General features: G+C 42.1%; 1 protein-coding gene across 1 annotated transcript in view; it reads left to right on the forward strand.

The window, feature by feature from the left end:
* Positions 1-908: 908 nt before the first annotated feature.
* Positions 909-19,820, forward strand: part of LOC126273901 (eIF-2-alpha kinase activator GCN1) — a 225,651-nt gene continuing 206,739 nt past the window's right edge. The window contains exons 1-3 of the mRNA XM_049977066.1: positions 909-1,161; positions 1,240-1,342; positions 19,528-19,723. Of these exons, the coding sequence (XP_049833023.1) occupies positions 1,147-1,161; positions 1,240-1,342; positions 19,528-19,723 (314 nt within the window). The 5' untranslated portion in view covers positions 909-1,146. The remainder of the gene's footprint in view (positions 1,162-1,239; positions 1,343-19,527; positions 19,724-19,820) is intronic.

A 19,820-nucleotide genomic window follows, 5' to 3' on the forward strand; every position in this document is an offset into this window, starting at 1 on the left:
TTAGAAGTGAGTGGATAACCATCACTTCTCTTTTGAGAAACCTACAAAAGTTAGTTCTTGTGGCGTGATGTAAGGTTCGGCTTCGGGACCTTTGTTATTTATTCTAATGATAAAGAATTTGCCATTTTACATAAATTCTCTTTCCACACTCTACACTGATGGTACCACGTTTTTCAGTGTCACTTCACACTTTGATAACCTTCAAAACGTGACTATAGATAGCCCATCGCAAGTGTCAATCTGGATTTGAACTAATGAGCTGAAGGAACGAATACCAGCTTAGACAATCCAGTCAAAGCTGGTATTCTATTAAATTATTCGTTGCAGAAAAGTGAACACTCTCATGGTACTAGAAATAATATGCATATTAACATACCTTACTGTAGATTACCTAAATGACTGAACAGCTATGAAGTTGTCAGTATTGCAATGTTCAACGAACAAAGAATGGTAGAAGCTCCGCTCGACTTATTTGAGCACAGATTGTGCAGTTGGTTAGCCATTAATCCTTTTTAGTCTGTTAATGGATTTTATGAGTGTGAAAATGTGACAGCATACTGGTAATTGGTTGAAGAGCGTACCGTAATTTTTGTTGTTGTTAATGTAAGACATTTTGCTCAAATTTGTTTTTACCTTAAATAGTGCACTTTATTGAAAACTTATATTAACTTATCACAGTTTTGTCTTTAATAAAATAATCTTTTAATGTGTGATTTTGCTACAGTACTATATGTTTACATACAATTGTAATTTGACGTTGTGTGTTGCTGTGGCGGTTGAACGACAATAAAATATTCTGTATTCATTGATGTCGAAACTAATCAACTCATTAACATCAGAGTCTTGCTCCCCCCACCCACCTCATTCCCCCCTCAACCAGTAGAAATTGTGGTGGACGTCCATGCCCAGTGGTTGACTGCATGATCTTTGATGATGTGAAGACAGGCATCTTTCCCGAATACATGTTTCAAAGATATTGGATGTAACATACCGTTACATCTCTGGTACAGTGATTTCTCCGTCGTGTTTCGTGTGCGAGTGTTTTCAAATTAAAGTTCGCTTCTATGACAGAAAAGGCGTTCTTACCTTTAGATACGATTTGTAAATCATTTTGTGATTTAAACAAAGCATTCAGTTTATAGTAAAATGGCTGATACAGAGGTATAGTGTTGTCACGTGGATTTGTGTTGTATTGTAAACAAGAGCGGTATGTCTCTAAGTTACACATTTCTCTTGCAGCTGGCAAAAGCGTTGAAAGATCTACACATTCGAATACAAACAGCAAGCCGGAAAGAACGGAAAACAACTATTGACGATGTAGTTGACGTCTTGTCAAACGAAGGTATGTCTTCGTTTTTGCAGATATGACACTGACCGGTAGACTGTGTTAATGTAATCGTCATTTAATCAACGTATGTTGTGGAAAAACTAAGAGAAAGTTCCGCTTTGAGTCATATGATTGTGTATAGAAGTTTGTTTGGAAACTTGTCTTCGTAATCAACCAGAACAACTGGTCAACGCTGAACAAAGTTATCTGTGCTAGAACTATTAATATACTGACATATAAAGTAGAAATTAAATGTGGATTTTATTCTGCTTGTGCACCGCGAATTGGTCCATTCCTGGTGTAATTCAGAAATTGCTTAGCACAATGCATAAGGTGTCTTTTTTTTTTCCGCCACTAGGTTGTGATTTGAGAGAGGACTGTTTAAAGTACTATCTTCTATTAAGATCAGATTTTTCTGGAATGATCATTTGTACTCAATCTGTATCTGGAGTTGAGGCACGATGTGCCCGATTGTTTGTAATAGGGAAATTACTGATAGCCCGCCTCAGCAAACAGTATTATATTAAGAATTTATGCTGTCATTATTCTATAATAGTGAAGGAATGTGGCATTTTCACAAAAGTGTAGCATGTCATTGTTTACCAATATTATTCGTTTCGATTGGGTTATTCAGAATCTTATAATTTTGTAGGCCTATGCGAAATAAATGTGAACTATTTCCGAATGTGTTTCTTCACCGCTTTAAGTTTAACCGTTTCCATAGCTCGAGGCCTTGTCTCCTAACATTTTACCCCCCTACACTTTTCTCCATAACGAAATTGATTATTCGTTGATGATTCCACGGGATGTGTGCATGAAATGACCTCTTCCATTAGTCAAGTTGTGCCAGAAATTCGTTTTTCTTCTCCAGATCGCTTCACTACTACGCCATTAATTACTCTATCTGCCCTCTAATCTTCAGTGTTTTTTTCTTTTTTTAACCTATTCGTTCTTGTCATACTGCTTATGAGCGACAGTTCACTTCTATGTAAGGCTATCTTCCAACCTAATATTTTCAGAAAATACATCCTAACGCTTAAATTTGTGTTAATTTATGATAAAATTATCGTTTTCAGAAACTATTTCCTTGCTATTCATGAGTGATAGTTTTGCTAATATAACAGGCTGTTTGATGAATGCCTCTCGGATCCAGGCTACAGGAAGAAAGAAATTCATGAGCAGTAGTTTTGTTAATGTAATTGGCTGTTTGACAATGGCCTCTTGGATCTAAGCTACAGAAAGAAAGAGATACACCTTATGAAATAACATAATAACTTCCCTTTTTCTTGTTTAATCCAGTCACAATTATTACATCTTTTTGCATGTCTACTCTGAGCACTGATAATTTGTTCTGTGATTTTGATGGTGATGCTATCTTAGTGGAAGATGCAGACAGTAGTTCATACCTTTTTGTTTAATAGGATGTGGCTTTGTTGCCTAGTGTATTGTGGTGTCGCATTTTATCTGACAGGTATGTTTGTAACGCGTGAACTCAAGACCATCAAATAAGTTTGTTTGCTGGTTGCTCTTGTTTTGTGTGCAGTAAAATGACTAGTGACATTTAGGATGAAAAGAATCATGAGAATGATCCAGTATTGTTGAGTGGGGCTGAAGGATCTGTTGGTTGGACAACTGAGTCCAGAGGAATGCTAGATAGAAGTGTTTGGCCAGTGACATAGTGTTAAAGATTGCTGTCACGGACTGATCTATAGAATAGCCCGTTTGATGAAAATGTCCAGTAACACTGTAGTTGCCATATTGTTTACTGTGTCTGTTTCGTGTTTCCCATGTCACCAGTCACTCGTATCGAATGTTTTTCTACAACCAGATGACGAGTGGATGTAGTACATTGTATGATAACTGCTTCAAATGAATTAACATGTATGAATAGAATTGTTAATGCTTTCGAGAAAATTGTAAGACAATTCACGGATTGCTTGCGTTTCCAAGACATGGACCACCTGCAACGTGATTCTATCAGAGTTCAGAATAAACTACTGCACTAGAGTGAAAAATTTGGCTCTTGTGGTCTAATGAACACTGAGAGCTACAGAGAATGGTGGGAGTAACTACTACTCCCTTGTGTAAGTATGAGTTTGCAGCTGGACAGTGACCATCTATTGCCATTGAATACTGGTGGGTGAGGCTGCCAGAGACACCCACAAATGAGCAAACCTGACATGGGATTCGTGATGTGGCGTGCTCGTACCCAGGAACCCAATCTACCAAAAGAAGAGTTGCCGGTTTAATAACCGCCAGTGTACTGGACGAATGAGACATAGACTAGCTATCGCATCTTATCAGAGAAGCGTAATTCTGTCAGAGTTTGTAATGGGCAGCTGCACTTGAGTAGGAAGTTTGGCTCGTGTGCACTAATGAACAGTGAGGATGAAGATAGCTATCATATTAACAATTTCTAAAAAGAAAAGAAATAATGGAACTGTTGCATATGAGGAAGTAGGTAGAGTAGAATAATGTGGGCAGATGGAATCTGTCTGTGTGAATTATTTTTCCATGTTTGAACTCTTGCAAGTGGTATGTAGGTACTACATGATGTGGTAGTTGGCCACGAGGAAAAAAAAAAGCCACCACTCAAGAACTTGTACCATCAAGGGCAGAGGAGATGGAGGAACAAGCCCTACTCCCTCCTGCAGGCTTGTCAGCCTTTGTCTCTGCTCTGTGCTAATGTGACAGCAGACCTGACGTAATGCTCATAAGGCTTGCTAATCCCTTCTGGTGTTTTGAGGGCAGTACTCAAACCCTGTAATGGACCAGTATTAGTCTCTTCACTCCTTTCAAAATCTTCTTTTTCTTGCTCCTTTGTCACACATTGACACAGGGTTGGGATGGCTATTTATGGATTTGTAAAAGTTAATTTGAGGTGACCAGATGCCCTTCATGTTGCCCCCCCCCCCCCCCCCACTCTCTCTCTCTCTCTCTCTCTCTCTCTCTCTCTCTCTCTCTCTCTCTCTCTCTCTCTCTCTCTCTCTCTCTCTCTGAAAGAAGTGGTGCAGTGGCAGCACACAGGGTGCACATTCCAGGGGACAGCTGTTCAAACCTCTTCCTGGATATCGCCCCAGGCAAATGCTAGGACGCTTCTTTTGAAAAGGTCACAGCTGATTTCCTTCTTTATCTTTGAAACAGTTCGAGGTTGTGCTTGTCCTCAAATGATCTTGATGCTAACTGGATGTTAAATTCTAATCCCCCCCACCAGGCGCAATATGTGTACCACAACTGCCTGCACGTAGCGCTGTTTGCATGAAAGTGAGCAAAATTTTTCGAACTGTTTGTGAATTGTGTAACTGAGGTGAAACTTCGGTAGAGCCTTATATTCCCCTAGTGATATGTGGAAAACAGCCTGAAAACCACATTCCAGCTGACCAACACACTGACCCTCATAGTTAGTCCAGCCAAAGTGTTCGATTCAGGGCTGGTGCACAACCTCCCTGTTCCAGGAGGAGGACTTTAATAAGTGTGGTGACTCAGGCAGGTCTCCACTCATTTCATAATAAGAAAATAAAACTGAGCGACACACTACAAAAAGCATTCGACAGCATGTACTGCTTAACTGTTTACTGCTGTTGGTAGTGTCATCAACATGGTAGTTCAGGTCCAATCTCTACAAATACGTTGCACAACCATACTTCAAAACACCATCTCCCCCTCTTTCTTGCACCCCTCCCTCCCATGCCACATGCATTTGTCACTGTAAAGTATATCAATAATAAAATAAATTACCACTTCTTGTGGAAGATACAGTGTGGAGAGGTATCAATAAAAGTTTAGTCATCCCTGACAGATGCCAACTTTGATAACTAAAACTGTTCTGTCTCTCTCTCTTTTTTAAAAAATTTTTTTTAAAGGGAAGGAAAAGACACCAACCCCATACATTTATAATTGTCTAGATCGCATACACTATAAGATTTTAAGACTCTAAAATGTGCTGCCTAGTTTCTTTGTTTGTTTGTTTGTTTGTTTGTTTGTTTGTTTGATCTGACTGTGACACACCCATAGCCGTGGCAATTCTGAAAACACCAGATATAACTAGTTCACAGTAGCATTATACAATAGTATTATGTAATTCATAGTGACAAGATTTCTGTTCAGATTATATAGTCCTTAAATGTTACATAATTTACATGCCACACAACCTATATGCTACATTGTCCTGATTGACTACATTTTGTGAACACTGCAGGTTGTGAATCAGCCACTGAACTCTAGCAGGTAGTGCCATTCGGTGGTAAAGATTGCTTTCGCTCACAGTTTGGCGGTGGTTATTTGTTAGGGTTGGCAGACAACTGATGGTCATGTCCACATAAAGTGCTGTAGAGAAGTTACTACAGAACTGGTATATGACGTGACTCCTTTCATAAGTGGCTTTCCTCTAATGGGGTAGAATAGCCCCTATGTCCATCCAGCCAACCAACATCTGAGTCTTCCTCCACCAACCGGAAAGGCTCCAAGAAGTCAAATGAAGGCAGTCTTCCCCTTCACCGACTCAACGGTCCCCTTCAATGGTATCACCACATGATACCATTGCTCAGTTGACTTCCGTGTCTCCGGTGTGCGCTACCAACCGTTTTTCTTATCTGGACGCTGCAGGCCGGCAGAAGGAGAATGCTGATGCTTCTGTAGACGTCATGGAGCAGGATCCTCCAGCCTGTGCGCCCTGTGGCAGCAGGTATTCAAAGGCTGGCACTAGGCAGCCACCGAGGTGATACTCCTTCTTTTCTTCCTCATCCTGACTCTCCTCTAGTGGAATGTTTGCGGTCTTCGATCCAGCAAGGAGGATTTACAGCTGCTGTTAGAATTCCAGTGTCCTCTTTTCTCTGCCTTCAGGAAACAAAATTGTGTCCTCATAACTGCTTTGAGCTCTCACAATTTTTCCCGGTGCATTTTGACCTTCCCCCCCCCCCCCCCCCCCCCCCCCCCCCCCCAAGGATATCGTGCCATCTCATATGGGAGTCATGCTGCTCACACAGGATGACGTTCATAATCAACCCCGTCTCTCTAACTACCCACCTTCAAGCTGTTGCAGTTCACCTTTTCCTTCCTCACTTGACCTTTTTCCTTTGTACCGTTTGTATCCTGTCATTCGATGTCATGGCAGATTTCCTCAAGCATATTGGGCAGCTACCTCATAACCTTTCTGCTGCTCGGTGACTGTAATGCGCACTGTCCCCTTTGGGGTTCTCCCAGAACCTGTCCAAGTAGTGCCCTTTTGGCTGGCCTTTTCAATCAACTTAATTTCTTCTACCTTAATACAGTAGCACCCACGCCCCTTTCAGACTCCACACACACCTGTTCCTGGTTGGACCTATCCTTCTGCACTATCCAGCTTGCCAATTGTTTAGAGTGGTCTGTTCTCTCTGACACATACTTGAGTGACCATTTCCCGAGTGCCATCTCATATGGGAGTCATGCTGCTCACACAGGATGACGTTCATAATCAACCCCGTCTCTCTAACTACCCACCTTCAAGCTGTTGCAGTTCACCTTTTCCTTCCTCACTTGACCTTTTTCCTTTGTACCGTTTGTATCCTGTCATTCGATGTCATGGCAGATTTCCTCAAGCATATTGGGCAGCTACCTCATAACCTTTCTGCTGCTCGGTGACTGTAATGCGCACTGTCCCCTTTGGGGTTCTCCCAGAACCTGTCCAAGTAGTGCCCTTTTGGCTGGCCTTTTCAATCAACTTAATTTCTTCTACCTTAATACGGTAGCACCCACTCCCCTTTCAGACTCCACACACACCTGTTCCTGGTTGGACCTATCCTTCTGCACTATCCAGCTTGCCAATTGTTTAGAGTGGTCTGTTCTCTCTGACACATACTTGAGTGACCATTTCCCGAGTGCTATCTGTTTGCTGACTCTTATGCCACCTATGTACCCACCCAAATGGCAGCTTACTAAGGCTGACTGGAGGCTTTACTCCTCCCTGGCAATCTTTGATGAACATTATTTCCCTAGTTGTGATGACCAGGTAAAATATCTTACCAACATTACCCTTACTGCTGCAGAACATTCCATTCCTCATACTTCCTCTATACCACACCGTGTCCTGGTCCCTTGATGGACTGAGGTGTGTCGCAATGCAATTAGTGTGTGGGTACGTGCCCTCAGCGTTTTTAACAGTCAACCTGCAATGGTAAACTGCATTTATTAGACACAGTCGTTTGCACAGTGTCATCACATTCTTCAGGATAGCAAAAAATCTGGCTAGATTTCATTCGCTAGTTGTTCTGACAGTTCTGGGACCAAGATCCACTCCCCGGTTTCCGGCCTGTCAGTAACAAACGATGTCATTGTGGAACATATTGCTATCTCCAACACCTTGGGCCACAATTTTGCGGAGATTTTGAGCTCCTCCCACAATCATTCTCCTTTCCTCCATCGGAAATGAGTAGAAGGGTGTAAACCCTTCGCCACCCTGGCTTCCTGCGGCAGCTCATGTTTGCCCTGGCCTTCATTTGCTTCCTAAGGACGCTACTCCAGCCTTGTGCTATCACCTTCAGTTTCATGTCCTTCACGATAGTAGCTTTGTGTACACTGATGGCTCTCGGACTGACCTTGGTGTTGGGTGCGCCTTTGTCATTGGTATCAACGTTTTTCAGTATCGGCTTCTGGAACGTTTCTCAGTATTTTTGGAGAGCTCTTTGCTCTGCATCAGGTCACGCAGTACATCCAGTAATACAGGCTTTTAATTGTGTCCTCTGCTCCAACTTTCAGTGCCCTTCAAAGTATCTGTATTGCACACTGTCTGTCCCTTAGTGCAACAGGTGCAGGAAAGCTGTCACTTGCTTACTCTCGATACAGGCACTGTGATATTTATGTGGGTGCCTGGTCACATCGGTCTGACAGGAAATGAGGGCACTGACGCTGCTGCCCAGGCTGCAGTCCTTGTACCTCAGCCCGCTAGTTCTTAGATTCCCTCTGATCTCTTTGTTGCTGTCTGTCAGCAGTGGTGTCACTTTGGCATCAACACTGGTCCTCCCGTGATTGGAACAAGCTTCGTGTTACGCCTACGGATCCGGGGGTTAGAACAGGCCCAAGGTATTACTGCCTGTTATAAGAGGTGACTAAAAGGACTCTCACACATTTCGGCCTTTAAGTGATGGTCCCCTATTGGGTTTGACCTCCATTTTTCAAAATTTTCCCAAAGAGCAAGCCAATTGGAGAAGGGCGCCTTACATGGTGCATCGTGTCCATCATGTGCTGAGACCTATTATATCCTTTGTCGAGGTGGATCTGCACTTCTGCTCATTCTCCAACTGTTGGGCGAGGTCACCCTTCTGGGTGCGTATTTTTCCATCAACTGTGCAGTATCCTTTTCTACGTTGACGATGATAATGGACTTGTTTCCTTGGTTGCATCTCATATCCAGCACGGTAGCCAGTCCGTTGTGGGGCCACCATATACCTTGTTGGTTGTAGCCCCCTGACCACACAGGGATAGCTCTGCTGATGTCTGTGCCGTTAACTCCCCATGTATGCCAAGGAGTAGATGCCCATCACCTTGGGGCATTGGGACTCCCGGCAATAGCCATCCTGCCAGGTGGCCTTTGTGCGGCTGGGTGGCGCCAGTGGGGAGGGCCCATGGTCGGAATGGGCGGCATCAGGGTGGATGCCATGCAATGAAGCGTAGTACATCATCTTTTGCTGGTGTTCAAACACCAGCAGTCTCCAAGCGTCATGGGCTCAATTCAAGGCACAGAAGTATGACCCCAAATTGTTCCCCTCCCTGGCTACACCCTGGAAGGAACTTCAGGCTAAGGATGGCAGCAGCTCTTATTCACCAGGGTACCTTGTATGTTCGAGAGCTGATGGGGAAGCTTTCATGACGATGAAGCCTCAGTTTTGTGTGGAGCATTTAGAGAACAAGTTTGGGGAGGCAGGGGGCTTGTCCAAAATGAGATCTGTGTCAGTCTTGATCAGAACAGCATCCTCTGCCCAGTCACGAGTGTTACTGACTTGTGACAAGCTGGGGGATGTTTCTGTAACCATCACACCCTCTAAGAGCTTCAATATGGTCCAGGATATCATCTTTCACAGGGATCATCTTTTCCAGTCTGACGATGAGCAGCGCGCCAGTTTAGTGCGGCGAGGTGTATATTTTGATCGGCATCTCCGCCGGGTTCGGAGGGATAATCAGGTTGCCACTGGTGCCTTCATCTTGGCCTTCGAGGGTGATACATCACCCGAGAAGGTCAAGGTGATGGTTTACCGCTGTGATGTAAAGCCCTATACTCCTCCCCCAATGTGGTGCATTAAATGCTGGAAGTTCAGCCATATGTCTTCCAGCTGTACTTCCAGTGAGACGTGTCGGGATTGCCGACGCCCATCACATCCCAATACTCCATATGCCTCGCCTCCATCTGTGTGAACTGCGGAAACCACCATTTGCCTTGCTCGTCTGAATGCAGAATTCTCCAGACAGAAAGGAAAATCATGGAGTACAAGACCCTGGACCGACCAACCTACACCCAGGCTAAGAGGAAATTTGAACGTCTACATCCTGTACATATGACATTGTCTTATGCTGCCACTACAACCGTTCTAGCCCCATCAGCTCTGCCAACCCCAGTCACCTCTCATCCAAAATTTTCCTTTTGCTTCATACGTTCCATGTCCAAGTTGAAGCCTCCCATAGTTCTTCCCATATCCAGGAGAATGGAGTCCTGCAGGGCTCTGTATTGAATGTATCTCTATTTTTAGTGGCCGTTAGTTGTCTAGCAGCAACTGTAGGGCCGTCCGTCTCACCTTCTCTGTATGCAGATGACGTCCGCATTTCATACTGCTCCACCAATACTGGTGTTGCTGAGTGGCACCTACAGGGAGCCATCCACAAGGTGCAGCCATGGGCTCTAACCCACGGCTTCCAGTTTCTGGAGGAAAGTCTTTTAAGCACCTCTGTCGGCGACGTACCATTCATCCGGAACCAGAATTTTACTTTAATGACAATCCACTTACTGCAGTGGAGACATATCGATTCTTAGGAGTGGTTTTCAACACCCGATTTCACTTGGCTTCCTCATGTTTGTCAGCTTAAGTGGAAGTGCTGGCAGCACCTCAATGCCCTCCGCTGCCTGAGCAACACCAACTGGGGTGCAGATTGCTCTACGCTGCTGCAGCTCTACAGAGCCCTTGTTCAATCCCGCCTCGGCTATGGGAGTCTGGTTTATGGTTCACCGGCGCACTCAGTGTTGCATTTACTTGACCCAGTGCACCACGTGGCATTCGCCTGGCGACAGGAGCTTTCAGGATGAGTCCGGTGATCAGTGGCCTGGTGGAGGCCAGAGTCCCTCCATTGCAGATTAGGCGTGCACAACTGCTGGGCAGTTATGTAGCACATGTTCGTTTTACTCCTGCACATCCAAATCACCGTGTCCTTTTCCCACCCATGGCGGTTCATCTCCCGCATCGGCAGTGGTTTTATGATGGAGCTCATTGTGATTAACAGAGCCCTATATTTTATTGAGCAGGACTTTCTAGATCATGTTTTAATTTGCAGTGACTCAATGAACAGTCTCCAGGCTATTGATTACTGTTACTCTTGTCACCCTGTGATGCACAGTCTGCTCAGTTGTCTTTCCCTGGGTCCACGACATGTGGATATTCTAGGTAATGACCTGTTTGATTAGAGAAATGATGACTCACCCAACATTCACTTTGACAATCCCAGGTGCAGATTTGTGGGTGTAAATAAGACCTCTGCTCACTCATAGATGGAACAACATATAGTGTGCTCTTGCCCCATCTAATAACCTACACACACTCTAGGAGACTACTGCTACATTGGGCTCCTCCTTCCACTCCTCCCAGAATGAAGACTCCATCCTATGCTGCCTCTGCATCAGTCACACCAGCTAACCCTTAGTTTTATATATGCACCAAGCCACCTCCACATTGTAGTTGCAGAGTTTTGTAGTTAGTACCATACCACATTTCCTGATGGAATGCCCTCCCTTTCTTGGCCCTCCATGCTAAGAATTGTCTTCTGAATTCTTTGTCTCTTAATATTGGCAGATGGTTCAGAGAAAGTTGAACTAATTCTTCATTTTCTCTGTAAAAGTGGTTTTTATTCTAGATATGTGATTTTAAAGTACCTTCAGTGTGGGGACAGAGTGGTTGTGTTTGGGGCATCTCCTGTTGCATGCTGGCTCTGGGGGAACCTCAATGCTATCTCCTTTGCCGATTGCCTTTTCATTCCAATTTCCTCTTGTTTTAATTGCTTTTAGATTTTATGCGCCTCTTTTATGGCTACAGCCTATTCTTGGGTTTTGGGTTCGATAGTGGTTGCTCTGTGCCTTGTCTATAATGTATCAGGGGATGGGATGGGATGGGATGGCTCCCATTGGATGTAGGGCCCAAGGAACCTGCTTCCCTATCAATTTCTCTTTTCTTGTTTTTATTATTGACAGTTCAGTTAATGTTAATTACGAGGGTAATCAATTACTATCCGCAAAAGTAGTTATAAAATGTTATTGTAATCAAATAGTAAACTTACAAGGACATCATTTTTCGATGTAGTCTCCTTACGTTTCAACGCACTTGGTCCATCATTGTACAAGCTTCCTGATGCCCTCGTAAGAGAAGGTTCTCAATTGAGCTGCAAGCCAAGAATGCACTGCTTCTTTCACTGCTTTGTCCGAGGCAAATTAGTGGCCCCTTAATGCCTGTTTGAGTGGACCAAACAAGTGATAGTCAGGAGGGGCGAGATCAAGACTATATGGAGGTTGATCCAGTACTTCAAATTTGATTTTCTGGAGTGTTACAGCGGTGTAGGCAGCAGCAGTATGCGCATGGGCATTGTCGTGCAACAACTGCAATACTTGGCGTTTGTTTCGAATTGCAAGCTTTAGCCTGGCAGTAAGTGTCTCACTGTAACATACATTGTTTATTGTTGTGCCCCTTTCCTCATAATGTTCCAGTACTAGACCGTGTGCATCCCAAAAAACCATAAGCATAGTTTTCCTGCGGACAGTTGGGTCTTGAACTTCTTCTTGCACAGCGAATTTGGATGTTTCCATTCCATACTCTGTCATTTACTATCTGGCTCGTAATGATGGGATCTGTGTTTTGTCACCAGTAATGATCCTGTCTAAGAAGTTGTCCCCTTCGTTACCATAGCGATACAAGTGTTTTTTGCAGATGTCCAAGAGTGTTTGTTTATGCAACTGTGTGAGTTTTTTTGGGACCCATCTTGCACAAACTTTATGAAGCCCACGTCTGTAGTAGATAATTGCGTAGGCAGAACCGTGGCTAATTTGTGGACGATGTGCAACTTCATCAATAGTTAATCATCTGTCTAAGAGAATCATTTCACATGAACTCTCAATGGTTTCTTCATTTGTGGCAGTAAACGGTCATCTGGCTCCATCATGCGTAACACTTGTGCGACCATTTCGAAATTTTTCAATCCATTCGTAGACACTGTTGTGACAAAACACTGTTCCCATTCTGTACTGAAAGTCTTCAATGAATTTCGTCCCCTGATACACCTTCCGACCACAAAAAACGGATCAGTGAAGTTTGTTCTTCTTTTGTGCAAATAGACAGCGGAGCAGCCATGATTAACAGTACGGCAGCGATAACAAGACTAACGTAGCAGCTTGAAAATTGCAAAGATATAACAACAAATAAACAAAGCATGCTTCATCACTGTAAAATGACAGTACTACCAAAATAAACAAAAATATAAGTAAATTGCGGATAATAATTGTCTTACCCTCATACATTTTTAACCTCTTACTTGTACTCTTCTGAACCTTCTGAGTTGGAGGGTTGCTTTGCTTTACTACTGTCCTCTCTTTCAATCAAGTTGCTGTGATTCAGATGCAGGTGGGCTTTCTCCCACCATGTGAGAGTCATAGGAGATCCCTCTGCTCTGACCTTTTTAACAGCCTGATCTATATACTTCTCCATAAATTATTTATCATCTCTGTCATCAGTAGTGCCTTCAGTGCCTTGATTTTACTGCTCCTATGTACTTTAATAATCAGAACATGTTCCTGGTGGGCTCCGCTAATTCCATATGAACTGTCCTTGGACCTAGGGACTGATGACCTTGCTGTTCCTTCAGCCCTGAACTAATCTTATTGAAATAAAGTTAAATACCACTCAAATATTAGGGCTGAGGCCTGTTCTGACTGGCCGACTCTGCCTGTAAGACAGCACAAGGAGCACTGTATGATCATGAGATGTGTTCAGCATGTTGCCAATCCCTCCTGATTATGCAACCTGCTTCATTATTCAAGCAGCTCCCCATTTGGCCTCACAAAAAAAAGAGGAACTACTGGAAATTAAACACAGATCCTTCCATATCAAAGGCAGCGATGCTAAGTATTTGGCTTTGGAGGTGGACACATTAAATTGAAAAAGCCATATTGACTTACACGTGAATGCTGGTATGGTTCTTGTCAGTATGCTAAGGCTGTCACCTTCACCATTCAGTGACCATCATTCACCATAACTATTAGCGACAGTTTGAGAACATACTTCTGCACAAGTGACTTATCAGACCTTCCTCCATCTCCCTCCCCCCTTTTCATCCATACACTCACACTCACATCAGGTTTTGCTACTAATTGTGATAAACACAGTTGACAAATCTTCCACTTGGGCTAGTAGCTGTGATACATCCTGTATGTAAATCTCACACTTGTGACACCTCTGGTACCCCTCACAGTTTGGCTCCCATGGTGTGACTTTTGTCACTTGGGCCTTAAACATGCCCTGTTTGTTAACTAATCATCACCCATTTCACATCCACTGCTAGAAAGGCCCCCCCATTAGACTTTCTGTGCATGTGAATTTCAGTGTTGTGAGTGCATATATCTTTAGTGTTTTTCTTAACATCATTTATCTAACACATTTTGTGGACAATCTACATCTTAAGTTTGGCTACACATTCTATGAACCCCCACTTAATTTTCATTATCATCATGATTACCTCTTCTACTCCAGTGTGTTTCCTTATCAATTTATTTGTTTTCATATCTGCCTCAGTCACCTCCACTTGCATTTCTCCATTGATTGCTGAACAAAGTGCGGTGTTTGGTAGGTTCCACATTAAAAGACCATTAGTATGCGCCACTCATAAATCTCTCCTTTTCAGGCACATTGGAACACTAGTTTTGAAAATTAAGTTTAAGTTACCAAAAGCACTTCATTCAATTTTTCCTCTTTTTATTTCTTCTGCTGTACATAACAGTCATTGCCATCAACAGCCCTGATTTGAAATAAACATATAATACAGTCATATAATTGACCTGCCTGGACATCCAGGTGTGTTAACATTTTGCTTCCAGGGTCTGGAGAGGTGAGAATGCCCCCTATTGAATCCGCTTTGCATGTTAACTCATGAGTGCCTGTATTATGTTTATTATGTTTTTGTTAATTTTTTCATGTTTATTACTTTTACCTCTTCTTTATTACATTTAAAAAGAAGAATTAGAGTGTAAAAGAAGTTTTTACATGTACTGTTTTAATATAGTATACCACACCATACGGATGTTGGACAAAAATGTAGAAACACTGTGAGAAATGCATGCTGGAACATAATTCAGATACTAGCCATATCTGCAGGTTGCGGTGGTGTAATGTTCACGAATGGCATTTGTGTACTGTCCTCAATACGTTGCAAGTGTTAGTCATGTTCAGAACAGTGTTCTGTTGGAGCTAAGCGAATTAGAAAGCAGGTAAATGCTTGCTATCAGGTGCTTCCATAACCAAGGTAGCCAAAGTGTTTGGTGTTTCAAGAGGCACCGTATCAGATGTATACCACATACAGGGAAAGTGCAAAAACATCATCAGCTAAGTCACAATGCGGACAAAAGTGTGTGTTGAGTGATAGTGACAGATGGTCGTTGAAGACGATTGTGATGAAGAACAAGGAGACGGCAGTTGCAGAAGTCATTGTAGGAGTGAAGAGAGCTCCTGAAACAGGAAATTGCCGGGCTAGCTAGCATTCCAAAATCACTCATAAGTGGTGCAGATGTCCATAACAAGAAAACGTTGTGCTGAGGCCATAAAATCTGGATTATGAAACAATGGAAGAAACTGATTAGGTGTATTGAGTCTTTCTTAATACTTGTTTCCAACTTCTGGTCGAGTTTACATCCCAAGAGTGAATCATTGTGAGGGTTTGGTGATGTTCTGAGGAGCCATATCATTGTATTACCTATGCCCCATAGGTACTCCAAATGGTTACATTTCTGCCAAAGATTGTCACCATTTTGGCTGATGAGGTTTATCATATGATACAATGTTTTTTCCCAGTGGTGGTGCTGTATTCAAAGATAACAGGGCCAATGTTGACATAGCTCGCATCATCCAGGACTGGTTTTGTGAGCTTGAGGATAAATTGGTGCATTTGCCTTGACCACCACAGTCAGCAAATCTCAATATTATTGAGCTTCTGTGGTCTACGTTGGGGAGAAGAGGGTCAGATATTTTCTCCGCTCAGGGACTAGGTGTTGTGTTGTCCTTATCATCATTAATTCATCCCCATTGACACACAAATTGCCATAGTGGTGTCAACTCTAAAGACTTGCACCAGGCGAACAGTCTACCTGACAGGAGGCCGTAGCCACACGTCATTTCCATTAGGCATGATAATGTTTTTTTTGTGTTTCTATATCTTTGTTTCACCCCTGTATATGTAATGCTAAGCTCTGTTGAGAGCAAAACACAAATGTTATGAAAAGGTTACTCATTTTGATGTTGTAGGAAACAAATTAAACACGAGTACAAATTACAAATTTAAAGCAAAAGTAACTAATGCTTGGTATGATACGTTGCAAAACATTCCACACACAGTTTCACATTACGTTTCTTGCTCTGGGTACGTGCTGACATCTTACAGTTTATTCCAACACATCATCTTCTTTTGAGTCTCAGTATTTTCACTATCAGGCGATTCATTTCTTCATGCTGGAAGTCGTCTGCTATGATATTAGAGTGTTGGCGTGTGAGGTTTGTCCGGATCCTTATAGTGGCATCACATACCTCCTCAACTACACCTAGGCACTTTATCAGAAATTTAAGTTATAAGGTTTTCCCATTTTTGTGGTAGAGTATCAAGGCTTTGTGTACAGTGACAGCTGAACTGGTTACTTTTGCTTTAAATGTGTAATTTGCACTCGTGTTTAATTTGTTTCCTTCAACATCCATTGGACTAGTTCTACACATGTGCTTGTCGTATTGTGAGGATAGAGGATTGAAGGAAGAACTTTAATGTGTTTCCTTAACCACTGAAAACATCTTTGTAACAATAGTTATTGTTTCCACACCAGTTTTATTTTGTACTGTGGAAACAATGGAGTTGTCATCCCATTTACACAGAAACAGACCTTTTCCCCTTTTGTATGGCATGATGAATCGTACTTCTCTCATCTTTCTCTGTTTTCTTCATCTTTGGAAGGGACAGTTTGGGGGATACAATTTTCTCTCTTAGTAGCCTGCAAAATAATTCAAAATTACAACAGCAATAGGAATAACAGAATAATGTGTAAAAATTGGTAAAATGTTCTCATTAGTACTGAGCATTACTTTTATGCAGTGCTGAAAATATAGCATATCTCCTTGAGATACAAATAATGTTGTATAAAATTAAATAAGTGACACTCCATTGTTGGTGTATGGAGAAACTATTTACAGTTTTTAAACCTGAATGGTAAAATATGTCTTTGTATTTATTTTAAATCTGTGGGTTAATGAGATTCAGGCTGTAGAAAATATATTCAAATTTAATTGCCAGTTGTTTGCAGTAGTGGACAAGCTGGTTGTCACAACTAATACCACATGTATGAAAGAACAGATGCTCAACAATCCTTAAATAAACACAACAATATTATAGAAGTTCATTATTGTCCAAAAAAAAAAAAAAACAGTAAAAGTACAGTCTTGTCACAGGTACCAATAATGTAACTGTGGGCTCCAGTGTGACAATAGGGTGGTATGTGGTTTCCCCACATCCAAGTCGGTAAATATTGGGCTGGTACCAAAGTCCTGCCTCAGATACATGCTACACAAACATATAGAAAACTTTCTCATGCTTGAGCATATGTTTTACTTTAGAAATAAACAGACAGGGTTCACAAATTCCATCCACGGGGAGGATGATGGTGTTGACAAGGGCACCCAGTCACCAGCTTTTTCTAACACTGCTAAAACCCATACAACAGTGTTGATCCCATAGAGACACGGGGAAAGGTGAGGGAAGAAGACAGTTGCATAATCACCTCAGTCATCACCTCTTTCATAATGGGACTTGGATTTGTTAGATGTCCACTTCACATTCCTTCTAGCTCCCTAAATAGTAGCCACAGTTATTCAGATTATTTCATATTGCTTTTTACATCCAAGGACTATCGTCTTAGACAGTGTTACGGTGAACTATTTTCACGTGGTAGATTTGGGCTTGTATAATTGTTTGAGAGATTGTGTCTCGTCAAATACTAGGGGTATTCAATAGGTAATGGGACATATTTTTTTCTTGGCCGGTTTCAGTTGAAAAAATAAGGAATTTGTTGTGACATATCGTGGAACATTTCTGCTTCAGTCCCTATAGTTTTATGAAGTTCCAATAGGTGGAAATCTCTAAGCAGCCTTCAAAATGACATCTGTAACTGAGGCGCGTTCCAAGCCAAGAGCTGTCATTGAGCATTGCAGATATTCATAGGCACCTGCAGAATGTCTACAGAGACCTGGAAGTGAACAAAAGCATAGTGAGCTGTTGAGTGAGACATCTGTTGTCATTGTAACAAGAACGTGCAAACGTGTCCGATCTTCCGTGTTCCAGCCGGCCACACATAGATGTGACTCCTGTAATGTTGTAACATGCTGACACACTCATTAGAGTTGACTGACGTATCACAGTCAAACATCTTGCTTCACAACTGGATGTCTCTGTTGGTAGTGCTGACACATTCGTCCATCAGTGGGGTTCTCAGAGGTGTGTGCCTGCTGGGTTCCTTGTCTCCTAACAGAAGACCATAAAGAGCAATCCAGGACCATCTTGTAGCACTGCTTGCACACTATGAGGCTGGTCGTGACAGTTTTTTGTTGGATGTTGTCACAAGTGGTGAAATATAGGCACAAGGCCTCATACAAGCCTACACATGCCAGAGGAGTTCATATAACTTCATTTGACTCTTCTTCCTCGTCCATCCTATAGTGCTGGTCCTGCACCTTCAGATTTCCGTCTGTTTAGCCCAATAAGGATGCACTCCATGAGAAGCAGTACATTGATGATTTGGAGGTTATTGATGCAGCAAGATGTTAGCTCTGATGTTGACCAGTAGAGTAATGCCAAGTAGGCATACAGGCCCTCCCAGTAAGGTGGCATAAAGCCATTGCATTGAACAAAGATTAAGTGGAAAACTAGAGTTTTGTTGCCAAAAGAATGGGCGTATTGGAATCCTGAATAAAACTGATTTGTTTTCAGGAAAACGTGTTGCATGTCTTATTGACTGCCCCTCATGTTAATTTTTTTGCCCTCATTGAGCAAAGGGAACTATTTCTACTTGGAAGGTGTAAGATGAAAGGTCAGTTATATTTATAAAAGTAGTGGCATCAATATTGAACCCAGCATAACACCAGTAGTAACATCTCAACACAGAAAATTCATCTTGAAAACTGCTCACGCTAGCTAACTTAAATAATTGGTGCTTCTTTGTCGAAACTAGGATTAGAAAGGCTGACACTGTTACTGAGCATCTTATTAACTGACTGACTTTGTGTGTATGAACAGTTTTCCACCAAAGGAAGATATTCCACTAGTCTTTGAAAGAAGGGGAAGGAAGGACAAATGGTATCTGGTACAAGACTTTCTTTGGCTTAAAGATTGATTATTTCAATTCTGAGGATAGATTGATAGAAAATTATCTCTTTATCATCTACGACATGTTAATGATGGCAGTATCTTCCCCATCTACAGTCTGTAGGGCTATAATGAAATAATTTATAATTTATAGATTCATTAATTGACTATAATTCTAATGGTACTGCCAGCTGAGAATGAATACTGAATTACTTTTGTTAATATTTTTTGTGGTTCCTCTTGTAGAATGCTTTACTACTGATTATGCGGTACTAAATTTTAAGATGAGAAACTGTTTCCTTGCTTACAGCACATTTGCATTAAGTATTTTACTGTTCTTTAGTGATATTCACATACTATATGAACTTTTACAGGTATTACGGAAAATATTGTACGAGGCATTTGCAAAGTTCTGCAGTTAACTTTACCCAGATACAGGGACAGCACATCACAAGCGTATGTCAAACAGTTAATTGCAGAATTAACTGTAAAGCATACAGACTGGACTGTAAAGCATTTGACTGCAACCCTCAGTGATGTAGCCAACTTTTATAAAACTCTCTCACCAACGTAAGTTAATTTTTGTTTCATCATCATAATTTTAAGATTAGCTGAGTAAGGCAGTCTTACTGCTATATAATGACACCTCGCTAACTCGCTAATACAA

Source organism: Schistocerca gregaria, chromosome 1 (genome assembly GCF_023897955.1).
Source record: "Schistocerca gregaria isolate iqSchGreg1 chromosome 1, iqSchGreg1.2, whole genome shotgun sequence".
Classification (NCBI taxonomy): domain Eukaryota; kingdom Metazoa; phylum Arthropoda; class Insecta; order Orthoptera; family Acrididae; genus Schistocerca; species Schistocerca gregaria.